General features: G+C 56.2%; 1 protein-coding gene across 8 annotated transcripts; it reads left to right on the top strand.

The window, feature by feature from the left end:
• Nucleotides 1–4,840: 4,840 nt before the first annotated feature.
• Nucleotides 4,841–27,413, top strand: SORBS3 (sorbin and SH3 domain containing 3). 8 transcript variants are annotated; one of them, XM_087437294.1, is made up of 21 exons: nt 4,865–5,086; nt 7,602–7,758; nt 8,025–8,139; nt 9,796–9,989; nt 10,878–10,941; nt 13,084–13,125; nt 13,583–13,676; nt 15,392–15,482; nt 15,668–15,754; nt 15,853–15,906; nt 16,731–16,817; nt 17,306–17,352; nt 17,765–17,904; nt 18,109–18,161; nt 18,289–18,335; nt 18,517–18,631; nt 20,354–20,479; nt 21,929–22,237; nt 23,044–23,147; nt 23,716–23,822; nt 24,875–27,413. In XM_087437294.1, exons 2-21 carry the CDS (start codon nt 7,657–7,659, stop codon nt 24,934–24,936), a joined length of 2,040 nt encoding a protein of 679 aa, XP_087293420.1. In that variant the 5' UTR covers nt 4,865–5,086; nt 7,602–7,656; the 3' UTR covers nt 24,937–27,413. The 8 variants fall into 8 exon arrangements, 6 of the variants coding, with proteins under 6 accessions (XP_087293419.1, XP_087293418.1, XP_087293416.1 ...); XM_087437290.1 differs by lacking the exon at nt 17,765–17,904 and having other exon boundaries at nt 4,853–5,086; nt 16,731–17,352; XM_087437291.1 differs by lacking the exon at nt 17,765–17,904 and having other exon boundaries at nt 4,854–5,086; nt 13,610–13,676; nt 16,731–17,352.
• Nucleotides 27,414–27,990: the final 577 nt, after the last annotated feature.

The raw sequence follows: 27,990 nt of genomic DNA on the forward strand, positions 1-27,990 counted from the left end.
ATGAGGTTCTATTGGCCTTTATTTCCAGAGTTGTGAAAAAAATTTTTACAAGCCTGGAAATTAAGAACTCAAATGCAAATTCATGTTTAACTCTTACTACATCTAGATCCAGTCCCTGCTTTCTTGCCTGCTGTATGTAATTGCATGATCTTTTTGTTTAAATTTTTATCATAACTTTCAGGTTTTAGAGAGAAAGTCCATTTAATTTTGATACAGTGGATTAATAACTTAATGGCAAATTAGGCAGTCTTTTTAACGTTGCTGCAATTCAGGAGAAGGTTCATCATAGAATTGAAGGAGGTGGGAAGACAAGGTTATTCTTTGTTTGGAGGCCAAAGCACTACCTTGCGGTGTCCACTGGCCAAGAAATCAGCCCTCTCATCTTCCTTATCTCCATTTACCTGCTCTAGGAAAGAAGGTTGATGCAGACCCAGTTTTCCAGCTCCTGGTCTGTGTGCCCTTGTTTGTGGCTGAGTTAACTTGGTTGGGTTTTCCCTCTGAGGTCATCACTTATTTATCCTTCTCTTATAAAATCTGCTTCCTAAAGAGCTGACAGCCACTTGCTCTTTCTTTCGTGAGAACTAAAAGAGGTTCATCTAGCTTGGTTCTTCTCAAAGACACCCCATCTGCACATTGTCCTTGTGTGCTCATCTACAAAAGGAGGGAGGGAGAGAGAGAACAGTGGCCGATGTGACGTCAGTGTAGAGGCATCCTTGAAGAAGGATGACTAGATAATTGGACAAAAGACTGAGTGCTCTCATGGCCTTTGGGGTTTGCATATAGTTGACTCTGAGAACCCTAAGTAGATGCCTGTTACATCATGTGTGTGCTATGGAAATATTTGTGCAAGGCAGGCCTGAAAGCCTCATTCTCTGTTCCCATAGGGATCCACTTATTCACCCTGGCTGCCTGGCCCTGACACTGACCATACTTGACCTGTATTGGGTATTTTTTGACTCACAGAGATCCCTTACTTTACAGTGACTATATCAAAAAATCTGGATTCCAGAGGGACCAGGTCATGCCACTGTCAGCTTAGGAGGGTCTTCCAAGCCCCACAGTGGGTCACTTGTATTCCTCTTCTGTTGCTCTTGTTCCCATGAGTGTTTGGCATAGATGAGGGCCATCAGTGGAATTTGGCTGGCAACATCAGCAGGAGCTGGAATCAGGAGAGGACCCAGAGAAAGAGATGGAGCCCAGGGCATGAAACACAGTCCAGATTTGCACTGGTGTGTCTGATGTGACTTGGTTTCAATTCTTTCCTGTGGGTCACTGTAGTCTTCCCCTCTAGAGAAGTCTAAACTCCTTGAAAGGGACATTGCTTTCTTTGCTAAGCCATTCTGGTCTGGTTGCTCAGTTCCCCTGGCAAGAAGAAAACTCATTTCTGAGAGCACAAATAAAAAACTAACTAAAGAATATACCAGGAGTTCATCCCTGGGGAGGAGGAGAGAAGCAATAGCAAATGCCCTTCTTTTGTCTAATGTCGGGGGACTGAGGCACAGAGCCAGGGAGCCCCCTTGGCTGCTCAGGGTAGATCTCAGAGGGTGACATTCGAATGCCAGACTCCCAGCACTAGATAAAGACACTCCTCAAGAAACAAGAATTCAGGCTTATGTCTTCTGGGATCCGTTGCTTCCTTTCTCTCATTTGAGAAATAAAACTAAATTCTCTGTTCACCCTCCTCACTTACAAAAAAAAAACTACTTAAGTGCTCTTTCCATTTATCCCTCCTCTTGGTAACAGAGGTTGGTTTTCAGAGTGACCTGTATTCCTGTATGAACAGCCACCCTCTTCTCCCCTTGGTGTGAAGAGCCACAACATCTATTGGTAGTCTCTCAGCTAATCATCCCTTAGGGTGGTGGGCGTGGACAGACCTCTGTTGACATGGGTGCCACTGGGGGATAATCCATAGTGTACAAGGTGGCAGCCTCAAGGAGCAGGGTGGGTGTGGGGCATCCTGCTGAGCAGGATCAGATAGCGAGGAAAAACAGAGCAGTTATGTAACTTTGTTTACCATGGCTCAAGTGGCTCTAAGAAGACAGAGGCAGCCCCCTGACAAAAGGCAGTCCCAGAGATGTGGAAGAGTCACAGGGAGGGAGGTCCCTGTTAGATAATAAGGCAGACGCCAGAGGAGATAGTGGATTGGGGTGAAAGGAATCTACTCTGTTGTTGACAACAGCCAGGTCACCTAGGACAGCCTTCCCTATCCTCAGCCTCTCCCTAAACCATGCCAGCTGTCTTAGGGGTCGGGCCAGCAGCAAGTAGAACTGAGACTGGAGGGAGGAGCTGAGAAATCAGACACCTGTTTCTTGGCTGAATCTCTGGACTTTGGTACTTTTTGCCCTTTAATCTTCCACTTTTCAAAGAGGAGGGATTCTTCTCCCTAAATATGGGCAGAAAAGGAGGAGTCGGTCAAGGTTCCTTATGTTCTATGCTCCCACCAATCTCTCATCCTCTCTTCTGTCAAGCTGGATGGGCACGAGGAAACATGATAGAGGGATCCTGTTACAGCTCTTGTCCAAGCACATAGCCTAAGACTCTGGGAAGGAGGGCCATTTCCACTGGTGCCAGGGCAAAGCAGTTTCTGTCCTGAGAGAGAAGGTGATAAGCACAGCAGAGCCCGGGCCTAAGTAGACAGGCAGAAGTCCAAGAAGCTCAGGAGAAAGGCTCAGGTTTCCTCCAGCAAGGCCTACCCCGCCTCCTCCTACAAGCTGTTTACTGGACTCCCTGTTCCCATAGAGATGAAACTGGTAGCCAGTCCCCAGCTCCTTGCCCATGGCTGCCACCTCCCTTTGTGACACAAAGGAAGTTGAGACCATTGTCAGCTCAGCTGCACCCTCTACGTTAAATATTTATCTTGGAGTCCAGGTCAGAGCCCTAGAGAATGAGAGAAGCTTGCTGCTGGTGAGAGAGGGTATGGCCAGGATTCCTGGAGCTAGGAGATCTTCAGCTTCACCATCTTTGGAGAACAAGGAAGAACATGAAAAAGATGTGGCCCTTCTTAGTCGTGAGGATCCTGACAGGTGGGAAAAAACTGATGACAAGGGACATGGGCACATATTTTGTCCCTGAGGGAGGGAAGGAGATGGTGCCTAGGGGTGGGTAAGTAAGTATCCAAGCTTTAGGGAAGGGAAAATGCCCTTTGTCTGCCCTCAGGAAGTCCGAGAGCTCCTACACTCCTTTCTGCAGCTGTCGTCTGTGGGCAGGGCTACCCATCCCAACCCTGCTGTCCTGGAAAATCACTGACTCTTGGAAGGGGTCTTCAAGGTGATCTCGTTCAGCTCCCTGCTCCGTGCAATCATTGCCTTTACAAAGGTGTCCCCCAATTGGCAGAGTACAGAATTCCTGTAATCATGTAAAAGCTCATCCTTGGAAACCTTGGATTTGCTTCCAAGTGGGCACCCAATGGTCCCACTTCTGCTGGTGCAGCCAGTCTGTTTCCTCACACCACCCTGAAGACACTGGGAGCTAGCCAGCATGCCTCCCTCTCTTAAGCTTCTTCTCAGCCTAAACATCTCGTTCTGCTTTTCACGTGTGATATTGTTTCAAGCTGGTTCACCCCAACTGGAAACATCTTTTAACTGAATTGAGGAAGGATCAAGCTAATAGCATCAACGATGTAGGAATTTAAGAAAAGATTCTTTCATCTTTCCTCCATTCTCTTCCTTCTTCCTTCTGAAGGTTGAATGATGTGCTTGGAAAACACTCTGAAGTGCATGGTGGCCTCAGGGCACCAATCTTACACCCAGTAGGTATGCAGTAAACGTTTTCATATTTTCATAATTTATAATTGATCACTCCCAAAATGGATCTGAAATTGCCCAATAACTATTTGCTATATGGTTGGTTTGGAGCTTGAGGTCCCAGAACCAAGCCAACGGCTAAGAAGTACTCCAGAGTCTTTCCATCAGCAGTAAACATTCAGTAAGCACCCTCACTTTCTGTAACAGGCCCTGTGCCCACCAGAGGCTTGGGGGAGAAGGGGAAGAGGGATGACCAAGGGGTGGAGAGCCACTGGACGCGGGCTCTTGAGACCCGTGTCAGAGCAGCAGGAACAGCGGAAAAGCAGCAAGATCAAAACAGACACGCGTATGGGAACACCAAGACCCCGGTAACCCCATCCCGGCCAAAGGGACTCCGCCCTCATCCTCTTCAGGGGCGCGGCTCGCCTAGGGGGCCAGCTCCCGTCGGTGGATTTCCTTTCCGGGCTGCCCTCCGCGGTGCTTGCACGTGTGTGAGCATCCGCCCGTTTGCAGTGCACGCGCGCCTGTGTGTGTGTGTGTGTGTGTGTGTTTGCACACGCCGGGCGCGCGCTTACGCAAGCACGAGATTTCTCTCCCCAGGGGCGGAGGGAGGCGGCGGGACCTGAACTCGGTCCGCTAGGCCGCTCTGCACGCGGCGCCCTTATCTCGGCCCCAGCCTGTCTGCAGCCCTGTCCTGTCTCCGAGGCTGCCGGCTCCGTATCAGTTGCTGGCTCGGCCCGGCCTCTTGAATCAGTCCTGCCCTCTGTCCTGGCTCCGCCGCGCAGGGCTCCCTTCCCACACGCTGGAAATGTCGCTGGAAACTCTGAGTGGCTCTCGCCCCCGCCCCGACGCCAGCCCTGCGGTGGGGGCCGGGAGAGGCAGCTGGGAAACCCGAGCGGGCTCCCCGGGGACCCTCGGCGGCCCCTCCTGGCGCCGCCTCCGGCCGGCCCGGCCCCCTCTGCAGGGGCCCCGGCTTCCCCGCCCGCCCGGCCCCGACGGAGGGCACTCGCACGCCCCCGGCCGCCAGCGGGAGAGGGAGTCGCCGCCCGCCCCCGCCCCCCAGCGGCCCACAGTCCAGACTAAGGGAGACACTGCCGCCCGCCCGCGCCTCTTCTGGTTCTCCTGCGGCGCGCGCCCTCGGCCCCGTCGGTCCCCCGCTCCCCTCGGGCGCCGGCCTTGCGGGCCCCGTCCTGACCCGGTCACGAGGGCGGACGGCACAGCCCGGGTTTCTGCCTGCCCTCCCTCCCCGAGCGCCCGCCGCGGCCGCGCCAGGCAGGAGCCGGGCAGAGATGCCCCTGCTCTCCCGGGCATCCTTAGGCCCCGCCACCTGCTCGCCGGGGAAGGTAGGTGCCGGCAGGGAGAGGGGCGGAGAGGGGGCGGGGGCCGCAGGCCGGGAGGGAGCCGCGCCCGACCCGAAGGGAAGGCAGAGGGCCCCTCCCCCTGGGGTCCTCGTCCCAAACTCTGAGGTGGAAAGAGGTAAGAGGCCCTCCCTCAATTCAGAAAAGGCGAAATTCGAGGAAACCTGGCCGTGTCCATGTGGACTTGTAGCTGGAGAATACCCGGGAAAGCGCCGAGAGCCAAGCCCCCGGGGTCGGGGCGGTACTTGGAAGTGGGAAGGAGCCTACCGACTCCAACACGGCTTCTGCAGCTCTTCCAGCCCTTTGGAGCTGGCTGCCGGGGTGAAGGGCTTCCTGAATTCTGGGGGGACCCCGTAGATTTCCTGGTACCCTCTGTCCTCTGCCGGGCGTGGGACCAATTCGCCCGTGCCTCTGTCTCCCCTATAAGTCCTCCTTAATGTCTCCTGGCTGGCTGCCAGGAGAAAAACTCAGCCACTGTTCCCCACCCAACCCTGCATATCCCTGGGGGGTGCCACGGGGCACAGTGTTGGGGAGGGGCAGATTGAGCCACCAAGGATCAGCAACCCCTGAAAAATCGGTGTGTGGGGGGACCTCCTGCCCCCACCCCATCCTACTAGAGGGCAGTTCTCACGAGCACAGCAGGGTGGGACCGAGGCGAGGGAAGGAGGCCTGGTCAGCTGATGGTTAGGGCTGCTGATGCTGACCTGGCAATTTGGCCTCAAGCAGTCAGCTGGGCAGGAAGGGGTTGCTGCTAGGAACCAACCTTCTCCAGGCCTCTGTTCTCAGGCTCTTGCCTGCCTCAATTTCCCCCACAAGGGGAGGGAGAGCAGGAGAACTGGGGCGGGTCTGCATGTTTTGCTCTTGGTAGGAGGCCTAATTGGATCCAGCTGGTGAGCTGCCCCTCCTCCAGCCCCAGCCCTCCACTCTTCCACAGCCAGGGATGAGCATGGAAAAGCTATGTCCTCGATAGGTCTTTTGAATGTCAGAAGGAATCCTCACTCAGACCAGAGACAGGGAGCTGCCCCTAGCCTTGTCTCTACCCTCCAGCCCCCCATGGCCTGAGCAGGAACTGGGTACCGGAGTAATACAGCCCCTCTTGTACCTTCTTCTCCTCTGGTCCCCATAACTCTTGTGCTGCTCATATGACCCCCCACTGCACACTCCCCCACCTATTACTCAGCTGACACCCCTCTGTACCCACACCCCCACTCTGCTCACGTGACCCTGGGTGGTACCCTCCCCAAGTCGCGTTCACAGCACTGTGCTTACATTCTACCACACACACACACACACACAGCACCTCATAAGGCCCTCGCAGCCCTCCCATGAACCCCCAGACACCACAGGCACACACAAGGCTAACTGGTGAACAAAAATGCCAGAATTGGTCTAGCCCCAGAAGGTGGTAGAGGTTGGCTCAGCTTCTGGCCCGGTGCAATAGCACAGGTGAGGAGAGACAGGCTCCACACCTCAGCCCTCTGGGTAGAAAAGCCCTGTTGGACAGCCCCATTGCCTCCATCTCCAGAGTGCCTGGAGCCCCCTTACCCTGACCCAACCCTTGCATGGGGCAGAAGAACCCGGCTGGCCAGTCAGGCATGGTGCTCCCAGGAAGATCCTTCGTTCAAAAAACAGCCTGGAGGTGTAGGAGGCAGTGGGGTGTGCATGTGTCTGTGTCTCCGTGTGTGCCCACGTGTATGTGTCTTTGTGTGCGGCACTCAGCACCACCCCTCCATCAGCAAGTCCAACAGAGCCCTCACCCACTGCTTCGTTCTCCACTCCCACTCCTCACTGGCACCCTGAGCCCTGTGAGGCTTCAGTCCCAGCAAGCGAAGGATGCCAAAGAAGGGAGATGAAACTTTGAGTCCAGGAGTGGTTCCTGCTGCCTGGAAATGCCTCCACACTCTCCCAGTCCCCAGAACTTTGGCCCCGTTGGGCAGTGGGCGGATGGCCTTGCCGTTGTCCAGGGCTTCTTCCCCGGCCTGAGTAACCCCTTGTGCCCCCTGGCAAGCAGATGCGCACGCAGGGCCTGGGGGAGGCAGAGGGAACTGAAACAAAATGCTGAGTGCCCAGACCTGCCCCTGCCAGCTGCCCCAGTTCCCTCTGCCTTCCCTCTGGGGGAGCAGGCTGCACTGTGCAGTGAGAGCCCCAGAGGGGCTGACCAGCAGGCCCACGGGCCCCAGGCTTTGTCCAGCAGGCCTGCTCCTGGCCAGCCTCCCCTCCTCCTTGCCTGGGCCTTCCCCTCCCCCACTCCCACCCCCACCCCGAGCTCCTGCCTGGGGCCTAACAAGAGCCCATTGTGCCTCTAGGAGCCGGCATGGGGCAGCCTGCAGGAGGGGCCTGCAGCGGCTGTTTCCTGGGTCCTTGAGCTCCCACCCAGCTGGTCTCGACCCCTTCCCACAGCCGTGCCCTCCTCCCCCACCGCTATTGGGGTCAGGCCCAGAGGGCACAGCAGCCTGGGCTCAGCAGGACTTTTCCTTCCTCCTTCCTTCCTTCCCCACAGAGGACAAACAGCGGAGCAGCTGGCACACCGGGAGTCCTCCGACCTTGACCCAAGCATGCAGGCCCCACCCTGCAGCCTCCCCACTGGGCTCAGCCTGGACGACTTCATCCCTAGCCACCTCCAGGCCCACCTAGGGTCATCCTCCCGGGGTACACGGGTGAGTGAGACAGCGAGGGAGAGGGAGTGCTGTGAGCCCACAGTTGGCGGGGACCTCGCAGGACAGGTAGGGGCAGGAGGATTAAAGGAATGGAGGGAGGGAAGGGTTGGGAGGCAGCTCTAGAGAGCCTCGCCGGTTTCCCCCAGAAGGGTCAGGCTGGCCCTCGAGCCCTCACCATGGACTCTGGCTGTGCCCTGGTAGCCATCCCTCCCACCTTCTGCAGAACCTTCTGGGCCTGAGCTGCTGCTCCTGGCCCCTCCCCACAGGTGCCTGTGATCCGGAATGGTGGCTCCAACACCCTTAATTTCCAGTTCCATGACCCTGCGCCCAGGACTGTATGCAATGGGTACTTCCCACTGAGAGATGCTTCCCAGCACCCAGGTGGGTCTGCTCAGGAGTCCCGTGTGGGGGTTGGGGGATCAGAGCCTCCTGGGCCCTGCCATCTGCTACCACCCTGGGTCTGGCAGGAGGGGTAGGGGAGGGATGGGGGACCTCTGAGCTCAGCTAACTGCCCCTCCCAGTGTGAGCGTGTTGGCCTATGAGAGTGAAATTCGCTGTGGGAGAGAGCAGGCTGATAGATCCCTTCCCCTCCCCTCCCCCAGTGCCAGGCGAGGGAAGTGTACAGGGGACAGAGCCTTGGGCCCCAGAGTGGCCTCCAGCAGGCCAGGGAATAGCTTGGACCGGGGATGGAAGGGTGGAGGAATGTGAGCGTATGTTGGCTGTAGAGGGGTGGATGCTGCACCCTAAGGTCTGTACTCACCAGCACAGCAGAAAGTTGGAGAGCCTCTCAGCTCCTGGGCTCCTGTGAACCTCCCCAGCCTGGCCTATGGGCTCTGGGAGATCCTGGGACCTCTGGGGTGCAGGCCCACCCTGAAGGCCCCTTTCCTGAGGAGGATGGCATCCTTTATTGAGCATTCCCTTGAGGCGGGCACTGTGTCAAGTAGTTTATTCATTTAACAAATAATTGTTGAACACTTAGAACATGCTGCAGCCTTTTCTCATTTAATCCCTCAGTGTCCTGGCAAGGTAAGTCACAGTTATCAGGATCTTCTCAGTAAGGAGCCTGGGTCTCAGAGATGTGCAGTTGCAGAGGCTGAGCTGAGATTCAAATCCTTGTCTGTCGGGCCGGCCCCGTGGCGTAGTGATTAAGTGCGCGCGTTGCGCTGCTGGCGGCCCGGGTTCGGATCCCAGGCGCGCACCGATGCGCCGTTTCTCTGGCCATGCTGAGGCCGCGTCCCACATACACCAACTAGAAGGATGTGCAACTATGATGTACAACTATCTACTGGGGCTTTGGGGGAAAAAAATAAATAAAATTAAAAAATAAAAAACTTATTAAAAAAAAAAAAAATCCTTGTCTGTCTGGCCTGGCAGCCCTTATGCTGCTATACTGGTGACCTGGGGGCTGAGGTTCTGGGGAAGTTGAGGACACAGTAACCACGTCTGGTGAATGAGTTTCTGTCCCTTATCGAGAGCCTCTTGACTGTGGATCAGGCACTGTGCTGGTCACACACACGAGATCTCCCTGAATCTTTGCCATGATTACCCTCGTTTTACATGTGTGGAAACTGAGGTACTGAGAGGTTGATTGCTATGCCCAAGGTCACACAGCCAGTAGGTGGCAGAGCCGGGGTCTGAATTCAGGTCTGTCCCCTCCAAGCCCAGAGTCTTTTCTGCCACATCCTGCTGCCTCCCTAGCTGGGATGTCCCCAGCATTCTCTGCAAATGATGATTCCCAGCCCTCACTCATCCTGAAAAGTCTTAGGACAGCCCTAGGAAAGCAATGTGGGGTGGGGGTGGGCACAGATTTCTCATGACAAAATCCATTCTCATTCACTTTTACTAAAAAATAAACAGAGGCTCGTGGTCCTGCTGGGGATGGGGAGGTTTTTAGAGTCTGCGTCATCAACTCAAACAAACAAGGAGATGCTGAAACTTTTGAACCAACAGGGATCAATGTTCTGAGGAGCTAAGGGACGAACAAGTTCAGGTGGGGTCCCTGCCCTTTGCTAACGCTCTCCTGCACACACCCCACAGACCCTGCTTGGTATCAGACCTGGCCAGGCCCTGGGAGCCGGCCCTCTGGGAGCCAGAAGACCCCAGCCTCCCAGCATCCCCAGAACTGGTCAGCCACGTGGACTAAGGACAGCAAACGTCGGGACAAGCGCTGGGTCAAATACGAGGGAATCGGGCCCGTGGATGAGAGCGGCATGCCTATCGCCCCCCGATCTGTGAGTCCAGGGCTGGGGGCCACTGACAGATGATGGTTCACTTCTGTGAACTAAAGTAGGGGCCACAAGGGCTGTACCCAGACCATTCCAGACTAAAGCAGGGGTTCAACCATGATGGGTTTCGGGGGTCATGAGCCCCATAAAGGTACAGGCACTCTTGTGTGTCTGAGTTGCACAAGTGGTTTGTTGGGGGGAAAAGGGGAGCTAGAATGCCCCCAAGTTCTCTGAGGCGGAGAGCCACTGTTGGGAGGCTTGCTCCTGGCAAGGATGGGCCTTGCACGGCACTCGTGAACTGGCTGCTCAATGAATGACTGGCTGAATGAGTGAGTGGGGGGCTGAGTGAGAGGCCTCACGCCATAGCAGGCATGGAAGCATCTGGGCCCAGGCTCTGGGGGGCCCTGCCCGCTTCTGCCTCCACGCCTGTCCTGAGCCAGCCGCCTGCCTCTGGTTCTCCGCCTCCTCATGTGAACCTGAAGTTGGCAATATGCCCGTCCTGCCACCCAGGCGGGACGTCCCGCCCTGAGACCCTGTTGTGAGTCTCAGGTGAGGCAGGGGATGTGAAATACCATTTCCCCCTCTATGACTGCATTTATTTTTCATGACCTAGAAACACATGTTCTTTGTGGAAACATCAGAAATATAGAAAAGCAAAGAGAAAAAACGTAAACCACCCCTATCTCACAGCTCAGAGGTCATCACTGATGGAGATGCTTCCATGTGTCTTATTCATATGGAACACGCCACGTGAAGTTACTGTTATTAAAGATACAACAGATAACAGCCCACCCACTGGGGCTTCAAGGGTGGCCAGAGAAAGGACTCAGTGAGGGAACACTTTGGTGACTTGATATTGGGAGGGTGGCCTGACTTTGCCTTTTCTGATCCCAGAGTGTTGACAGCCCCAGGGACTGGTACCGGAGAATGTTCCAGCAGATTCACCGGAAAATGCCAGGTGAGACCCCCTTCCAGGGCCCTCTCTCTGCCTGAGTGGGCTCCGGCCCCTGGGGCTGGGGTGGGGATTCAGAAAAGAGAACTCACCTGCTCGGGGAGGCCTTGTCCACCCACCCCAGACTCTGTGGTGAGTGGTCCCTGAAACAGGCCAAAGGGGGCTCCAATCTGCCCCCTGTCCTCAGAGGACAATGACAAACATTGTCTACGGTATCCTCTGAGGGTACTGGGAAGCCACAAGGGCACTCACTGGTTCAGGCACACCCTTGACCATCTATTGAGCACTTACTGTGTGCCGAGCACTATTGTAGGTGCTGAAGATAGGGAACAAAAAAGAATGTCCCTCCCCTGGTGAAGCTAAGACAGAGGGAGACGGAATCAGTAGAGACGTATTTCACGTGGCAGATGGTGGAGAGACCAGGGAGAAAAAGGCTGGGGGTGCCAGTACAGGGAGGTACTGCGGCTGTAGGCAGGTCAGGCAAGGCCCTGAGAGGCGGCAGCTGAGCAGGGAGCTGAGGAATGAAGCAGTGAGCCCTGCAGGGCTTGGGAGGAGTGCCGCCGCAAGGGGAGCAGAGACCCAGAGGCAGAAGCAGGCCTGGCCCGATCTGGAGCAGCAAGGAGGGGCTGGGCTGGAGTGAGAGGGGGCACGTGGTAGGAGATGGAGTCAGAGAGGGGCCGGGTCACATCATGCAAGGCCTTTGGGGCCATGGTAAGGACTTTGGTTTTTACTCTGCGAGAGCTGAGGAACCACAGGGAAATTGTGAGCAGAAGTGTGACATGCTCTGATGATTGATGGCTGAAAAGGCTCACTCTGGCTGCCAGGTGGGGAAGAGATGGTGGGGCAGGGATGGAAGCCAGTTAGGAGGCCTGGCTTTAATCCAGGCTGGAGACGACAGTGTCTCAGACCAGGGCAGTAGCAGCGGGCTACTGAGAGGGGTCAAGGATGACTTTAAACCCAGCAAGCTGAAGGATGGAGTTACCATTTTTAAATACAGCGAAGACTATGGAACCTGCAGGTCTAAGAGGCAGTCAGTACATTTTAGGTCCGGTACATCGGGTGGAGATGTTGAGTAGGCAGTTAATACACAAGTCTGTGGTTCAGGAGCAATAGAAATACCTGGGACTTACTCAAAGAAATGTTGATTTAAAGCTCCCCAAGTAATTCTGATGTGCAGCCAAGGCTGTGAATCCCTGGAATAGATGATATTTTTTAAGCCAGAAAACTAGACGAGGTCACCTAGGGAGATGGAGAGATGCAGCCCCAAGGTCTGAGCCTGAGGCACTTGGATGTTTAAAGGTTCGAGAGCTGAGCAGGAGTCAGCCATGCAGCCTGAGAAGGTGCTGCCAGGAAGGTAGGAGTAAAACCAGAGGGGTCTCCCTGAAGCCAAATGAAACCAGAATTTCAAAAGGAGGAAGTGATCCGCTGTGACAGATGCTGCTGATGGGTCAGCACTGCTGACCATTGGATTTGGAAATGTGGAGGTCACCAGGGTCCTTGATGAGAGTTGTTCAGGCTGAAAGCCTGCTTAGTGAGAGGGGGAGTTGGAGACAGTGAGTTACTTACAGCCAACCAGAAAAATCCAGGAGCTGGAGGGACATGTGGGATTGGAGAGAGGTGTTTCAGTCTGTGTTTAAGGTGGGAGCTGTTGCGGCACGTCCGCATGCCAAGGGGATCAGACCCGCTGGCTGGTCAGTGTCTTTTCCTAAGAGGCCCTGGAAAGTCACGAGCACCATGAGGAGTGAGTCTGGGCAAAGGGGGAAGGACGGGCATTTAGAAGAGGGTGCAGAAAGGGAAAGAGGGAGCAGAGAAAGCAGACTTTCCCCAACCTGACATGGTGAGGGCAGGTCCACAAAGGTCAGGGAGAGGGTGTGTGTGGGAACACAGGAGGGAGGAGCCGGAGGGTTTGGGCAAGTCCACTGCCTGGGTTGGCTCGCTCAGGCGCTAAGTCTGCCAGAGGCATGTCAAGCCCTCCCGAGAACTGCCCGCCTAATTCCTTCCCTCCCTCCGGACATTCTTCACGCCCTGACTCAGCCCCTTGGCCCCTGCTTCAGGCAGGAGGGAGCCTGGGAGCAGCTGAGGCAGCCTCTCAGAGCTCCCATCCTCACTTGCTGCCCTAACCTGGCCTGCTTCTTTCTCCTCCCGCAGACCTGCAGCAGGACTGGATCTTTGAGGAACCTGCACCCAAAGGTGAGGGGGTGCGGGTACTCGCCCCAGCCCAGCACCTGCATTTGCCCCTCCCTGTACCCCTGCCTGGCTTTGGGGCTCCCCAGTTGGCTTAGTTCAACCTGAGAAGTTTTTAGAGCCCATTTCCAGTGAGCTCTGAATCCCTGGTTGGTCGGTGGTAATTAAGAGCTTCAGCCTCACTGTCCAGCAAATGCCTAGCCCTGGCCATGATTTCTTTGGGCCTCTCTTTCCTCATCTGTAAAATGGGGGCACCACCTACCCCAGAGTTATTTTGAAGATTTAATAAAGGGGGTAAAGCTCTTGGCACAAAGCCCACATTTAGTGGTTGGGAGCACCACCCCTGTTTCCACGAGCCACCCAGGAATGTGGGTGGGCGTGGGTGCCAGAACTTTCAATGGTCACCCAGACGCCTTCAACCCTAGCTCTCACCTCCCCCCACCCTGTCTTCTCCCACCTTCAGTGGCTTCCTCATGTGTCACCTCTACAGACTCAAGGCATCCAGGACTCCAGCAAAGACCTGTCTCCAGGCCAGGCCAGGCCTCGTCTCTGAGCGGGTGAGCCATGGTGGAGAAGGGCCCCCTACACCAGGACTGCAGAGGGGTGCTGGCTGCCTTGCGGGGACTGGCACCCCTGGTGGCCACAGCCGGCGCAGCCTCGGAGCAGCCAGGCTGGGGTCACACTCCCCCCGGGGCCCTGCCCCTTCTCAGGGTCCCCACGGCTCCAGATACTCCCTTCCTAGACAGGGCCAATGGGGAATGGCGGGCAGGGGTGGGCTTTGCACCCACTCCTGGTCAGGAATGTTTGTGATGCCTTTGTGGTCGGCAGCAGGAACTCATCACCCCAAAGATCCACAGGTCATGTGGGGTGGAGAGAGGGTGGCCCGCATTTAGGCCTGGACCCGTGACCATCCACTCTGAAGCCTGAGAGAAAACACACGGTGTAGAGGATCCCAAGTTTCCTCCCAAATGCCCCCTCCAGATAGCTGAAGGCTGCAGTTCTCTTCCTCTGTGCAAACCCCACAGGCTCAGCGGGGCTGCCAGGGCCCTGGAGGGCCTCCACCCTTGGGAGTTAGGAGCTTCGCTCTCAGAGTGAAAACAATGAGTTTCTTATTCCTTCACAGGGAGGATTAACCTCATTAGCGTAGCCATGATGAGGTTCAATAAGATAGAGGCTAACAGCTCAAGATTTGGACCCAGAGCTCTGGATTCAAACTGGTGTACTGCCACTAGCCACGTGACCTTGGGCAACTTAAACCAATCTAAGCCTCTGTCTCACCAATGTAAGCCTCTGTCTCCCCCATCTGTTAAGTGGGGATCACAGGGTGGTTGTGAGGATTAAGGCACGTAGCAAGTCTCCACAAACAGTATTAATATACAGGCTTAATTATGACTGGAGCTTCCTTCAATTAGGAACGACGTATTCCATTCTTGTGATCACTGTTATTACTAATATTATGTCTAAAATAGACTATAGAGTCTTACTTACAGCCAACAAATCCTGACCCTCCAGTCAGACATTCCATCATTTGATCAACTTGGTACAGCAGTTCCATTTGGTGGAAACCTTCAAACTCAACAGAGGCTGGAACATTCAAGCTAGCTGAGAAGGGCACCCTGGGGGGACCAAGGCAGATGGGACAGAGCAGCGCCTCTGTGGCTGGAATGGCTCTCACTGGTGGCGCCGCTGATCCAGTGCCCTCAGGGAACCGAGGCCCAGGGAGCAGAAATAACTTGCCCAGGACTCCTGTCCCTTGCCCTGAGTTTTCCTTGGACTAGGATATAGAACCACACCTTGGGCAAGACCACTTGAGCCGTGGCAGCCGGAAAGATCAGCTGCATTGAAGCTGCACGAACATCCATAGCCACGGTTGTGGGGCCAGACTGAACACAAATGCAGGATATTTCACCAAGGCCAGCAGGAAGGGGACTAGCTACCCATGGAGCAGATGCACCGGTCAGGCCTTCTCCCAGGTGGCACATGTGTTCCCTCACCTCAGCTTCACCACACCCTTACGAAGGTGGGACTCCTTCTCCTATTACAGGTATTGACTCTGAGGCTCTGAGAGTTCAGTAACGCCCAAAGGTCACACAGCTAAGTATTGGCGCTGGGATCTGAACTCGGGGCTCATAACTTTCCACTATTTAATACTGCTTCCACAGCCCAGAGCAGGTGGGGAGACGGGCGCAGCTCCCTCTACCAGGGCTGTGGTCTCACGTATGCCTCAGTTTCCCTAAAAGGAAACTGAAGAGATGTCCTTCCCTTTCTTTAGAAGAAGCTGGGACCTCTCTGAAGAGTTTCCTAGAAGCACCTTCAACTGTAATCCTGGAGCATCCTCCTCCCAGCTCCAGACCCCAAATCAGGTAGCCAGCCCAGCATCCTCCCCATACCGCCCCCAGCGTCATGCTGCAGCCAGGAGAACCCAGAATCCTTAGGAGGGTTCCGGGAGGCATAGGAGTGGGGCAGTGGCCTGAAAGCCTGCTCTTTGAGCCTGGCCATTGTCCCGGTACTGCTCCATTCCAGCTGATGCCCACCCACCTCCATGCAGGTGACCCGATGCCGAGAGAAAGTGGACAATGTCTGGACGGAAGATTATTGGAACCAGTTTCTGCAAGAACTAGAGACTGGGCAGAAGGTGAGTGCTGGCCTGGTCTTCTGGGAGTGGACGCACCCCTCAGCTAGTGCATTTGGGAAAGTGGTTCACCCACTCTGACTCACCCTTCCCATCCTTAGCCCAAGAAACCACTTGTGGATGACCCTGTTGAGAAGCCCTCCCAGCCCATCGAGGTGAGTGCTGCAGGGTAGGTGGGAGGGAGGGGAGACAGCAATATTGGGGGACAAATGAGGGAGATTCTGGATGGTGTTAGCCCCAGTGACCAGGGGCAAAGGCCACCGACCCAACGCTCTGACCCTCTCCAGTCCATACAGTTTACGGGGACAGTGCCTGGCATACAGCACGCACTCAAACATGTGTTGAATAGATGTGTGTTGACCACAGCAGGAGCTGAGGAGGGAGTGGTTAGCATGGACTGGAATTGTCAGGAAGTATTCTTGGAGGTGGAGCTGGGCTCTAAAGCGTTGGGAGGGCTTGGCGAGGCAGAGAGGTGCTCAGGGTAGGGGAGACGCAGAGACAAGGGCTGGAGGGGCTTGTGTGTGTGTAACACTCAGCTGGCTGGGATGGGCAGAGGGCGGGAAAGCAGATTGGCTACAGTGAGGCCTGACTGTAGAAGGCCATAGAAGACTCCATGGGAGAGAAACAGGGAGCCCTGAAGGCTCTTGAACAGAGAAGTAACGTGACCAAAAATGGTACCAGGGCACCATCAGGAAGTGCTAAGGTACCGCCGTGGGAGTACCAGATGGGTGAGCTGGGTCAGGAGGGAGGGGCCAGTGAGAGGCTGTGACTGGGGTGCCCTCCTGACACCCTGAGACACACCTCCCCTCAGGGAGCCTGTCTTGGCCCTGTGCCCTGAGCCTGCCCTTTATCCGAGCACCGTGTGCTTTGTCCTGCTGCCCACTGAGCTTCTCCCATCTGACCTTTGACCGGTGCCCCCCAATCCCCGCGCCTGCCCCTCCTTCCACTGCCCAAGTCTCTCCTCCTCACCCGCCCCCAGGTCCTGCTGGAGAGAGAGCTGGCCAAGCTGAGCGCGGAGCTGGACAAGGACCTGCGGGCAATTGAAACCCGGCAGCCATCCCCTAAGGTACGGGCGCTGGAGCCGGGCCCGCGGCAGCCGGGCTGGGTAGGAGGGGCCGGCAGACAAGAGGTCCGCCTCCAGCCGCGCTCGGCGCGACCTTGGCAGACTCCGTCGCTGTCCGCTCGCTCCTCCATAAAATGCAGGGCGTTGACTTTTCCTAGTGAGCCCTCCGAACCCTTCCCGGCCGAGTCCACGTCACTGACGTCGGCCGCCGGGGCTCCCCGGCCCGCCGCGCCCCCTGGACCTCAGCCCGCGGGGACCCCAGCCCTCCCAGGCCCTGGTTTCCCGGGCCTGCCCTCCCTCGGCCGCCACCCCGCTGCCCCCGCTCCTCGCTCCTCTGGCTCCGGCCCGCCTCCGCGCCGGGACTCTAGGACCCCGCGCCCTCCCGCCTTCCACCTCCTTCCCGTCCCAGCTGCAAACTTTTCCGGAGGCGGCGGCCTCGGCTGCCCTGGGACCCGCGTCCCGGCCCTGACCGCGCCCGTCTCCCCGCGCAGAGCTCCCAGTCGCCTCGACGGTCGCGGGAGCCGCGGCCCCGCGCCGGGTGAGTGGGGGCACAGGGGCGGAGAGGCGCCGGGTGACGTGGCGGGGGCGGCGGCGCGGCCGAGCGCAGGGCGTGCGCGGGGAGGGTGCGAGCCCCGAGAGGGGGACGGGGCCGGCGGGGACCGCAGCCGCCGGAGACCGTCCCCCGGCCCGCCAGGGCAGCCTGCTCCAGCCCGGGGACTGGGCGGCGGCCAGCGGCGGAGCGGGCGAGGGGCCCTCGCGCTTCCCATGCGCACTGCCGTGTCCCCGGCCCGGGCCGCACCCTTTCCCGCCGCCGCTGCCGGGAAGGAGGACGTGCTGTTGAGAGGGGAGGGGGGGGCGGGGAGGGGGGGCGGCATGTGGGCGGTCAGGGCTGAACCAGGGAGGGCGCGAGGCCCCAGACAGGTAGCTCACTCGCCCGTGTCCTCGGGCAGCACGGCCTCCGCCTGGAGCTCCAGCGCGCCGAATGCACTTTACCTGGGTCCTTCTCGGCCCCTGAGCCCTCACAGAATGGCGGATGGAGGAAGCCCCTTCCTAGGTCATAGGGACTTTGTCTGCCCTTCCTCCACCCGAGGTAAGGACCAGATCCTGCTCTTTTTCGCACCCGGACGCCCACCACCGCGCACCAGATATGCTGGTGCCCCCGGGGGTGGCAGAAAGGTCATAGATCCCCCTGCTTCCACTGGTGCCTTTCCTTGGGGGGGAGGGGGGCACAACCCCACCCCACCCCTACCCGCCAGACATGGCCTTCCCAAGCTGAGGTAGTGCTTCTCCACAGATCCTAGTGCCTCTGAACGAGGGGGCAGCCCAGCCAGGAAGGAAGAGAAAAAGGTAAGGGGGCTGTGGGCTTTAGGGTCAGGGGGCAAGGAGGGCCTGGGGTGGATTCCAGTGACTGCTGGGCCGGACCTGCCAGTTGCTTGACTGAGGACCTGCCCCTCTGTCTTCTCCCCCTGCCCAGAGGAAGGCCGCCAGGCTCAAGTTTGACTTCCAGGCACAGTCCCCCAAGTAAGTGCCCTCCTCTCCCCTCCCGCTGGGGCAGTCTCTGCACTCTGGGGGAGAGGGGGAGGACAGGGCTGCAGTGGGCATCCACAGAGGGTGGAGGGGACTCTGGGGGCACTGGACAGGTCTGAAAGGAAGGAGGATCGGGAAGACCTCAGCTTGTGGTTGTCTTTGCTCTGGCCTGCAGGGAGCTGACTCTGAAGAAGGGCGACATTGTCTACATCCACAAGGAGGTGGACAAGAACTGGCTGGAGGGGGAACACCATGGCAGGCTGGGCATCTTCCCTGCTAATTACGTGGAGGTCAGCAGGGAGGGGTGGGAGCAAGAAGGAGCCCAGCTGGGTTGGCACAGACTTAGTGTGCAAACCCCTTTATCCATCCACAGCCCCTCCCCTCTGGAGCTCCCTCACTTCTCAGGTTTCCTGAGAAGTAACACTGTGAGCCCCAGGGGCAGGGGCCAAGTCTCACTCTCATTCCTGCCCCTGGCCTCCACAGGGTCTGGCCCAGTGCCGCGACTCAGGAAATATTTCTTAAATGAGGGCTAAAGGTGGAGCCCAGCCCATGAGAGGCCCAGGCCACCCAGCCCCTGCAGCAGACCACCAGTCCTGTCAGTGTCCCAGACTCTCACCACTCAGAGTCCAGCTCTCTCAAGCTGTCTTTGGAAAGAATCCTAATTGCAGCTGGCAAGAGTGCCAGTCGTGCACAGTTTACAAATGACATAAGCAGGCATCTTCTTCTTCATGTGGACCCCTCCCTCGTTCCTCCCAGTAACCTGGGAAAGTGATGGATTATCCTCATCTCACAGATGTGCTTGCTAAGGTTCAGAGACAAGGTATTAAGTAGAAGATCCAGAATCTGAATCCAGAGACACGTTCTGGTTTTGAGATGTGAGACTAGTACAGGTTGTCTTTGGTATTTGTGTCTTTTAAGGAATTTCAAGGTATCTAATTTATTGGCGTAAAGTAGTTCATAAGATTTCTTTCTTATCCTTTTAATGTCAGTGAGATCTGTAGTGATGCTATCTCTTTCATTCCTGATATTGGTAATTTGTGTCTTCTCTTGTTCTGTCTAGAGGTTTGTTAATTTTATTGACCTTTTCAAAGAATTAATTTTTGATTTCATTGATTTTTCTTTATTTTTGTTTTCAGTCATTGATTTCTACGTCTTTATTATTTCCTTCCCTCTGCTTGCTTTAGGTTCAATTTGCTCTTCTTTCTCTAGTTTTTTAGTGTGGTAGTTTAGATTACTGACTTGAATTTTTTTTCCCTAAAATAAGCATTTAATGCTATAAATTTCCCTCTAAGCACTGCTTTAACCATATCCCACAGATTTTGATATTTTTTTTTTTTCATTCAACTTGAACTATTTTCTCATTTCTGTTGTGATTTCCTCTTTGACTCATGGGTTGGATTGTTCCTTAATTCGGGCTCTTGATTTGATGGGCCTTGGTAGGCCCCCCTACCCTCAGCATGATCTCAGATTCTGAAATTCCACAAAGTATATACAGTATTCCATGTCATCAGTCATTTACATCTTAGGATGAAACAGTTTATCAGCTTCTTGATTTTTATGAGCAGGGTGAAGCAAAGAGGGCATGGAGATTCTGGACACCTGGTGAGGGAGGTGGGAGAGGGACAGTTGGCTCTTGGCAGTGGTAAAGTGTTAGATCTTCACTTTTAAAATAGGTCATCATTGTTCCCTGCTCCTTGGAACTCTCATTTCCTTCTGTGCTCCAGTTTAAATTCTCACTGGACTGACTTCCATCTTTGCACTGCCATTGCCCACTCCAGTAGTGCCCACTCCACATACCTCTAGTGGAAATTCTTCCTCCAGGAGCCACCTGGGACCAACCACCCCCTTGGCTGTGCTCACCCTGGGCCACCCCCAGGCTTGTGTCTTCTCACTGGCCTGGGGGCAGGTCTTGCCCATACCACCTTCTCTTGGTTGCATCCTCCTCTCAAGAGCCCCGACTCTGGGCCCAGTTGATGCCCAGGTGAGTCTTCTCATGCTCTTTCTTCCTGCAGGTGCTGCCTGCAGATGAGATCCCCAAGCCCATCAAGCCCCCCACCTACCAGGTGCTGGAGTATGGAGAAGCTGTGGCCCAGTACAACTTCAAGGGGGATCTGGAGGTGGAGCTGTCCTTCCGCAAGGTGCGGCCAGGCCAGGCAGGAGGTGGGGGGTGGGGAGTGAAGAGACAGGTAAATATGTGCAGTAGAAACATTTTTTAAACAGTCAGGTGTACCCATCCCAGTATCTCAGCTTTTTCCCAATCTCTTTGGATATGTTTCCCTCAATTTAGCCCATTTTAAAAAGCTTGTTATTCGGGGTGGCCCGGTGGCTTACCGGTTAAGTTCATGCACTCCACTTCGGCGGCCCAGGGTTCGTGGGTTTGGATCCCAGGCATGGACCTATGCACCACTCATCAAGCCATGCTGTGGCGGTGTCCCATATGCAAAAAGTAGAGAAGGATTGGCATGGATGTTAGCTCAGGACCATTCTTCCTCAGCAAAAAAGTAAATAAATAAATTAATTAAAAAAAAGGTTGTTAGAAACTTCTAGAGTAGTTGTGCTTTTTTAAGTTGTAGATTGGTAGGCTGTGAGGATCACAATCAGCATTTTTAAAAGTATAGAATAGAAATATTAAAATGCCTTGAATGTAGAAAGGGTATTCTATCAAACTTTTAGGCAGTTATGTATATATGTATGTGTGTGTACACGCATGTGCATGTGTGCTGGATTGTTATTAAAACATATTTTTTACTATAGATTGTGCCAAGAAAGCTTGAAAAACATTGTCCTAGAAAGCAGGGAACTGGTCTCCCTTTGGTTGGTTTTCAGGGCTGAGGCCATGATTACCCCTAGTGAATGTCCCTTAGAAGAGCTGGGCACCGGGAGAGAGGTGGGGGCAGGAGAGGGAGACCATTCTCCCCAGGGCCACCCCCGCCCCAACGTCAGTCAGCCCGTGGCCCTGAGGACACACCGCTGCCCTGGGGAGTCTGTTTTCTGACGCAGTGGTGACAAGATCACCGGTGTGGTGGCAGAGGCCCTGCCGGATGGTTACGGCACTAGTGGCTGACGCCTGTTCGCTGCTTCTTACCAGTCTGCCATTGATCTCCTTTCCTCCTCTCAGCAACAGTGTTGTTATCCGCACTTCACATGTGAGGAAACCAGGGCTCAGAGAGGCAAAGTAAGTTGCCCAAGGCCACACAGCTTGGAATTGGCAGAGCCCGGTTTGGACCTGTGTCATTTGTGTGTTATTAGGCGCCAGGTTCCCCTGTGTCTGGAACTCTGGGGAGAGAGAGTGCTGTGACCTCGGAGCGGGATGTACGTGGGTAGGCTTCCTGAAGCAGCAGGACTTGATCCACACTCAGTGCCTGCGTTGTGGGAAGAGCTCAGACTTCTGCTCGCTCCCTCAGGCAGCATGGGTCCGCTCCTGACTCCACCACTTCCTAGTTATGTGACCTCCACACCACCTGCTGACCTCTCTGAGCCTGATCCCTCTGCAAGGCGTTGGTTTAAAACGAGACAGCCTCTGGGGCACCCTCGGGGGCGTGGTGCCCAGGAGGGCCCTGCAGACACTAACTCCTTCCTCCCCCCAGGGGGAGCGCATCTGCCTGATCCGCAAGGTGAATGAGAACTGGTACGAAGGGCGCATCTCGGGCACAGGGCGCCAGGGCATCTTCCCTGTCAGCTACGTGCAGGTGTGCCGCGAGCCCCGGGTCCGGGTCTGCGACGACGGCCCCCAGCTCCCTGCGTCTCCCCGCCTGACCACCGCCCGTCTTGCCCGTCACCCCAGCTCCCCGTTAGCACCGCGCAGCCCAGCTGATCCCACCGATTCAGGGGGCCGAACCTCCCCTCGCCGCACTGGCTTCTCCTTCTCTGCCCAGGAGGCCAGACCACAGACCCAGGTAAGGTGACCTGCCTGGAAGTGGAGAGCTGACCCGTGCTCCCACACCATATCCCCCATTCCTGTGCCAGGTCCGCATTTCGGAATCCTTCCCAGACTGCCCCAGGACAGACTGGTGTGCTGACTGGGCAGGACCTTGCATTGCAGCTTCACCCTGGCCTTGTGGCCCTCAGACTCCTCGAGTTGGTTGTGGCCCTTGAGCTGCAGCCCAGGGAGGCATGGGGCAGCCAGCCAGCTCTAGGTGGGACCCAAAGCCAGCCCAGGTCTCCTGATCCTGTGATCAGCCTGTGTCAGCCCCTGGAACAGGGTGGTGCCAGGAGTCGGGGATCTGCCGTTCACCTGCTGTGTGATCTTGGGCAGATGACTTACCGTCTCTGGGTTTGGGTTTTCTCACCTGTGGAATGTTCCTCATCTGTAGAATGGGGATAGTAGTTTCCACTGCAGAGGGTAGTTGGGTTTGAACTAAAAGTTTATAGTTGCTGACGGGTAGGGTAGTCATTCGTTTTTGTCCTGCCATAGCCCACAGTCAGGTGCCCTCACTCCTGTGTTCATCCATTCACCCAGCAAACCAGTATGCGCAGGCACAGCCAGTCTTTGGGACTTCCGTTCTCAGCTTTGTCCTGCTGGCATTCAGAAATCAGCCACCTGCCCCGCCTGGGCCCCACCTTCCCAGCACCTGTGACGTGAAATAGTTGGGCAGATCTGCCTGTGTGGTGGGGACTGAGCGGATGAGATGAGGCTGTGTGGGCAGTGCTGCTGCAGGGGAAGTGGGGAGGCCCATTTCACTCTCCCCTCGTGCATCCCCAGAGTCTCAGCACCCCTGGGTCAGCTCTGTCCCATCCTGGAGGCTCCAGCCGTCCCCTGGACCTGGGGACCTCCTCCCCCAACACTACTCAGATACACTGGACCCCGTGAGTACCGTCTAGGGGTGCTTAGGGGTGGAGGGCTGCCGAGCAGGCTGTGCTGAGCACACTGACCCCCATAGCCGGCCCCTTCCCCTCCGGGATGGATTTAGTAAGCTCCTGCTAGGTAGCCCTTGTCCTTGCAGTGCTTATGGGTAATGGAGGGGCACTTATCTGTGGTGTTCCTGACCCATCCCCGCCAGCCCTGTGGCCTTAAAGCAAACCTCCCACACTGGGCCGCTGGGCCTCAGTCTCCTCACTGGGTTTCCAGCCCTGAGATCAGTGCTGCATGTAGGCATGAAGTGTGGAAACTGGTGGAACAGACTTGAAAACAAGGGGAGCTCAGAGGAGGTGAGGTTTGGATGGTTAGGGCTTGGAGGGCAGGGAGCAGGCCCTGGGAAGAATGCATAGAAGCCTGATAGAGTCCCCATTCCTGGAGCAGGGCCAGGGGCTAACAGAAGTATGGAGGCACCCTAGAAAATTCAGAGGACGTGGCAACATTGGGTTTAGACTCTCTGGGCCTGGGCTGGGGAAGGGGCAAGGGCTCTGGTGGTTGCCATGACGATGTCTCCTGCAGGTACCGGGCGATGTACCAGTACAGGCCCCAGAACGAGGACGAGCTGGAGCTGTGGGAGGGGGATCGGGTGGATGTCATGCAGCAGTGTGACGATGGCTGGTTTGTGGGTATGTGAGCTGGGGTGGGGGGCAGGCCAGAAGGGGTATCTCAGGGTTCCTGGGGGGATTTGGGTGGGCTGCTGCTTACTGCCAGTGCTGGTTCAGCAAAGATTCATGGCCTGAGCACCCCCCACCTACTTCCGGCCTGGCTCCTGGGAAGGCCTGGCATGGGATGCTTCCCCAAGCCAGCACTTCTGTTGTCTGACTTCATGCCCTGAGGAGGGGTGAGGCCTGGGAGGAAACTGGACCAGCCCAGGGTCATTGGTGAAGTCAATGTGGACTCAGGGCGGCAGGGTTCCTGAACCCCAGGCCCCTGCTTCTTCCCACCGCACACCTGTCTCCGGAGCAATCCTTGGGGGAGGGGTCCTGTGTCCTGGAGGAAGTGGAGGAGCTGGGCCTTGAGGGTCAGGGCAAGGATTTGGGGAGGCAGAGAGAAAAAGATAGGCACGGGGGGGAACATCAGCAAGGTCTGGGGGCAGGAAGAGTGTGGGGTGCTCATAAGGAAGTCGGGATGCCAGCCTGCTGGAGGGGAAGAGAAGGCTATATCTTCTAGCATTCTCCCTCCTCCACCCAGGACACAGTTTGTTGGGGCTGCAGCAGACCAGAGGCCTGGATTTTAGTCCTCCCTCTCCCCCTAAGGAGCTGAGTGCTTTGGGGAATTCACTCGGCTCTCTCTTAGGCCTTACCTGTCCCATCTCTACCATGAAGGTGAGACCAGTGAGGTTTCTCCTGATTTAAGATCTATGATTCATCCTCCTGCTTCCTTGCCCTCCCAAGGAAGGGTGGGGTTATTCAGTGCTGTGTGCGCTTTCACACAGTTGAGTGCTGGGGGTTCTTGCTCCTTATTGAATTTAGGAAGGGTAGCTTTGCCCATCTAAGCTTCTGCCACTAGGGGGCATGAGTGAGGAAAGCAAATTGTGTCGTCTCCCCCATTGCCCCGCCTTCCTCTGTCAGGGACTCAGGCTGCAGATCTGGGCACTGCCAGTAGGGGACAGGGCTCTTACCCCCACATTCTATTTTAAAAAGTGTGAGGAATGCTCTTTCTGTCTTTCCTCTTTCAGGTGTGTCCCGGAGGACCCAGAAATTTGGGACCTTCCCTGGAAATTATGTAGCTCCAGTGTGATGGTCTCCGTGACAACTCAGAGCTCAGCAGTAGCACTTACGAGAGGGAGAGAGAACCCGCTCTCCCACATGCTCCTCTCCAGGCCCTGAACTGCTGGCATCTGCAGACAACCCCACCAGCCTTTCCCTTGGAGCCCCCTCGAAGCCTCCTGGACTGGTTCCCACCCACAACTTACAGGCATTCCTTGAACAGCCTTTTATTTCCTCCGCTACCCGACTCTCCAAATACAGAGGTCTGCTTTGAAGTGGAGACTGTTTCCAGGCCTTATTGAGACCAGAACCCTGAGTCCCCCACCCCCACCCTCCTCTGGCATTTCCTCCAATAGGGACGGCTCCCAGCTTCACCCCCATGGGGTTCCTCTAACAAGGACCAGCTTCCTAACCTCATAGAGACCAAAGGCCGCCTCTGCCTGGAGGAGAGTCCACTCCTTTCACTCCAGCCTGCCTGCTGCCTCTTTTGCCTTCCGGATTCCAGCTGGACTGGGAGTAAGGTGGAGGGTGGACACAGCACCTCCTTAGCATTCAAGGCCTGGCAGGAGGTCTTGCCCAAAGGGCCCCCTTCCCAAAGGCTGCCAAGCACTGGGCCTGGGGTGTGCCTTGTCCTGCTGCTGTAGTGCCCAGCAAGGCCGTGGCCTCAGAGGACTGGCCCGTCCCAGATGTTTTCCAGGGACCCTGATGTGTGCTGCCCTTCTGCCTCCCCAGCTCCCCCAAGTCCCCCCTGGAAGAGAATGTAAAATGAATCTGGATGCTTGGACCTTGCTTTGCAGTCCTTTTCCTTTGAGGTGGGGGAGGGCTCCTCCTGCTTAGGGGTGTGGGAATTCTCTCTGGTCGGCTGTGCTGGGAGTCAGGTGGGATGTGCATGTGCATGTGTGTGAGTGTGTGAGGGGAGGCTGGAAAAGCACCATTATTCTCAAGATCTCAGCCCTCAGGATCGGGCAGCTGTCTGACAAGCAGCGTGGAGAGAAGTGACATCCTGGGGACCAGGGCAAGGCCTGACGGAGGAGAAACCAGAGCTGGAGCGGAACGTGACCTTGTTTGCGGGCTGTTTTGAATCTGGAGCCGCTGTGGGGTTGCTGGAATGGATGACATGTCTAGCTCTTTGGGTCCTAATGTTCTTCTGTGTGCCCTGTTTCCACCTGAAGCCCCCGGGTGTTTGTTTACTTTCTTCTCGCTCAGGTTTTTGAGCAATCAGTTGCGGGAAGCTGGGAGTGGTGGGGCACAGCTCGTGCCAAGCCGACTCTTCTCACCCAAGGTTTCAGAGTCCTGGGGCTTGGTGGTTCCTGTGGGGTGACAGTGGTGGCACAGTCTGGGCCTGGTTGCTCTGCCGAGGAAGGAAAGCTCCGTTCCTCGGCAGCCGCTGGCAGTTGAGCAGAGCATAAGGCGTTATCTGATGGAAGCACTCCAATGGCAGGTTATGATTCCATTTTACAGGAGGAGACTGAGGCTGAGAAATTAAGTTGTCTGGGTCACGTCATTATAAAATGCTAAAGTCAGGCCCCATGATCCTTGCCGCCTCTCTACAAAGTCTACCAAATGCCCAGCATTCCTTGTGCAGAGGCCCCTGGGGAAGGAAGGTCACACATGAGGTCAAGGACTTCCCTGGGGCAGCCTGGGCTGGGCCTGTTTTACATTCTTCCTGGCAATCCTGTTTTCTAGGCCTGTCGCTTAAGGCTCCCCCACCCCAGGTGGGTGGGAAGAGGTGTGGTGCCTCGTTCTGTCAGGACAGAGGTGGGAGGGCCTGTGAGTGACAGGGCCGTGGCCTGGCCATGGCAGGTTCCTTGAGCCTGGGTGCGGCCTAGTCTCCAGCCGCGGTTACACAGCAGCTGGGAGAACAAGACCTACGTGTGTTCCTTCATCCGTTCCATCCACCCCAGTTGTCACCAGGGTCTGCTTCTAAGTTGGCAGGTGCAGCCCATCCTATGGAATACCATTCCTGATCCCCTATCCCAGCTCCTTCACATTCCCTGATGCCCTTGTAAAAGGCATCAGGCCTGAGATTTCCCTTCCCCGGGGCAGAAACCAAATCCAGACCCTCTCTGACGCCCTGAAACCTCTGCAGCAAACCAACCCTACGCCCTTGGGCTATCCACCATGACAGCCCTGCCTGGACGATGACCACTTCTGTGCCTCGACCTGGCACGAGAGGGGAGAGGAAGGGAGAATCGGAAACCTGAGGGGTGAGGGAGACCTGAGGGGTCAGCGCCTGAAAGGACCTTATGCCACTGGGGCTGCTTGTCCCATTATAGAGGTCAGGTGAGTGAGTGCCCGGGGCCACAGAGTTGCTGAGAGTGGGACAGCACTTCCTTCTGTTCCATGGGGTCATGCCCTGGGGTTGGCCTACTTTGTCTTGGTCATGAGTTTCGTGAATGCACAACCCACAGAGCAGAAATCTTGCAGATTCACCTGTGGACGTTTCTAAAGACTGTCCAAGGCAAAGTCAGGAGCTCAAAGAGGTGTAAAACAGAGTCTCTGCCACAAATGGGGGGGGGGGGCGAAGGAAGGGAAACAAATCCACTCAATCATTCACACAGTATTCATTCAACAAGTGCTTCCTGAATGCCCACCATGGGCCAGGCACAGTGCTAGGTGCTGGGAATGGGGCAGTGAACCAAACAAAGCCCACCCTGCCCGCAGAGGAACCTGTGCGCAGGCAGCTTTATATGGGAGGGCAATCTGCGCAAAAGGAGGAGAAGCTGTGCACTATCCCCATTTCACACATGGGGAAACTGAGGCCCAGAGTAGCTGAGCAAATTGCCCAAGGTCACACAGCTAGTGAGAGGCAGATCTGGCATTTGGGCCTAGGTCTGTGTGACCTCAAAGCTGTGCTTGCCCTACCTGTAGTTTCCTGCCCCCTCAGGGGCTTCCAGTCTCGTTGCGGAGACAGAACAGGTGCATTAGGCAGAGCGGCCGTACCAGGAGGCACAGGACTAGTTAGGGAGAGAGTGGCTTACACACCCTGAGCACAGAGGCTGTGGAGGCTGGTCTGTGAGTGCAGGGAGGATGATATGGGGCACAGGTGGATGAGAGGGGTGGTGAGGGCACTCCTTGCAGAGGG

The sequence above is a fragment of the Ceratotherium simum genome, chromosome 12 (assembly GCF_057802395.1).
Source record: "Ceratotherium simum simum isolate JZ-2026a chromosome 12, ASM5780239v1, whole genome shotgun sequence".
Lineage (NCBI taxonomy): Eukaryota > Metazoa > Chordata > Mammalia > Perissodactyla > Rhinocerotidae > Ceratotherium > Ceratotherium simum.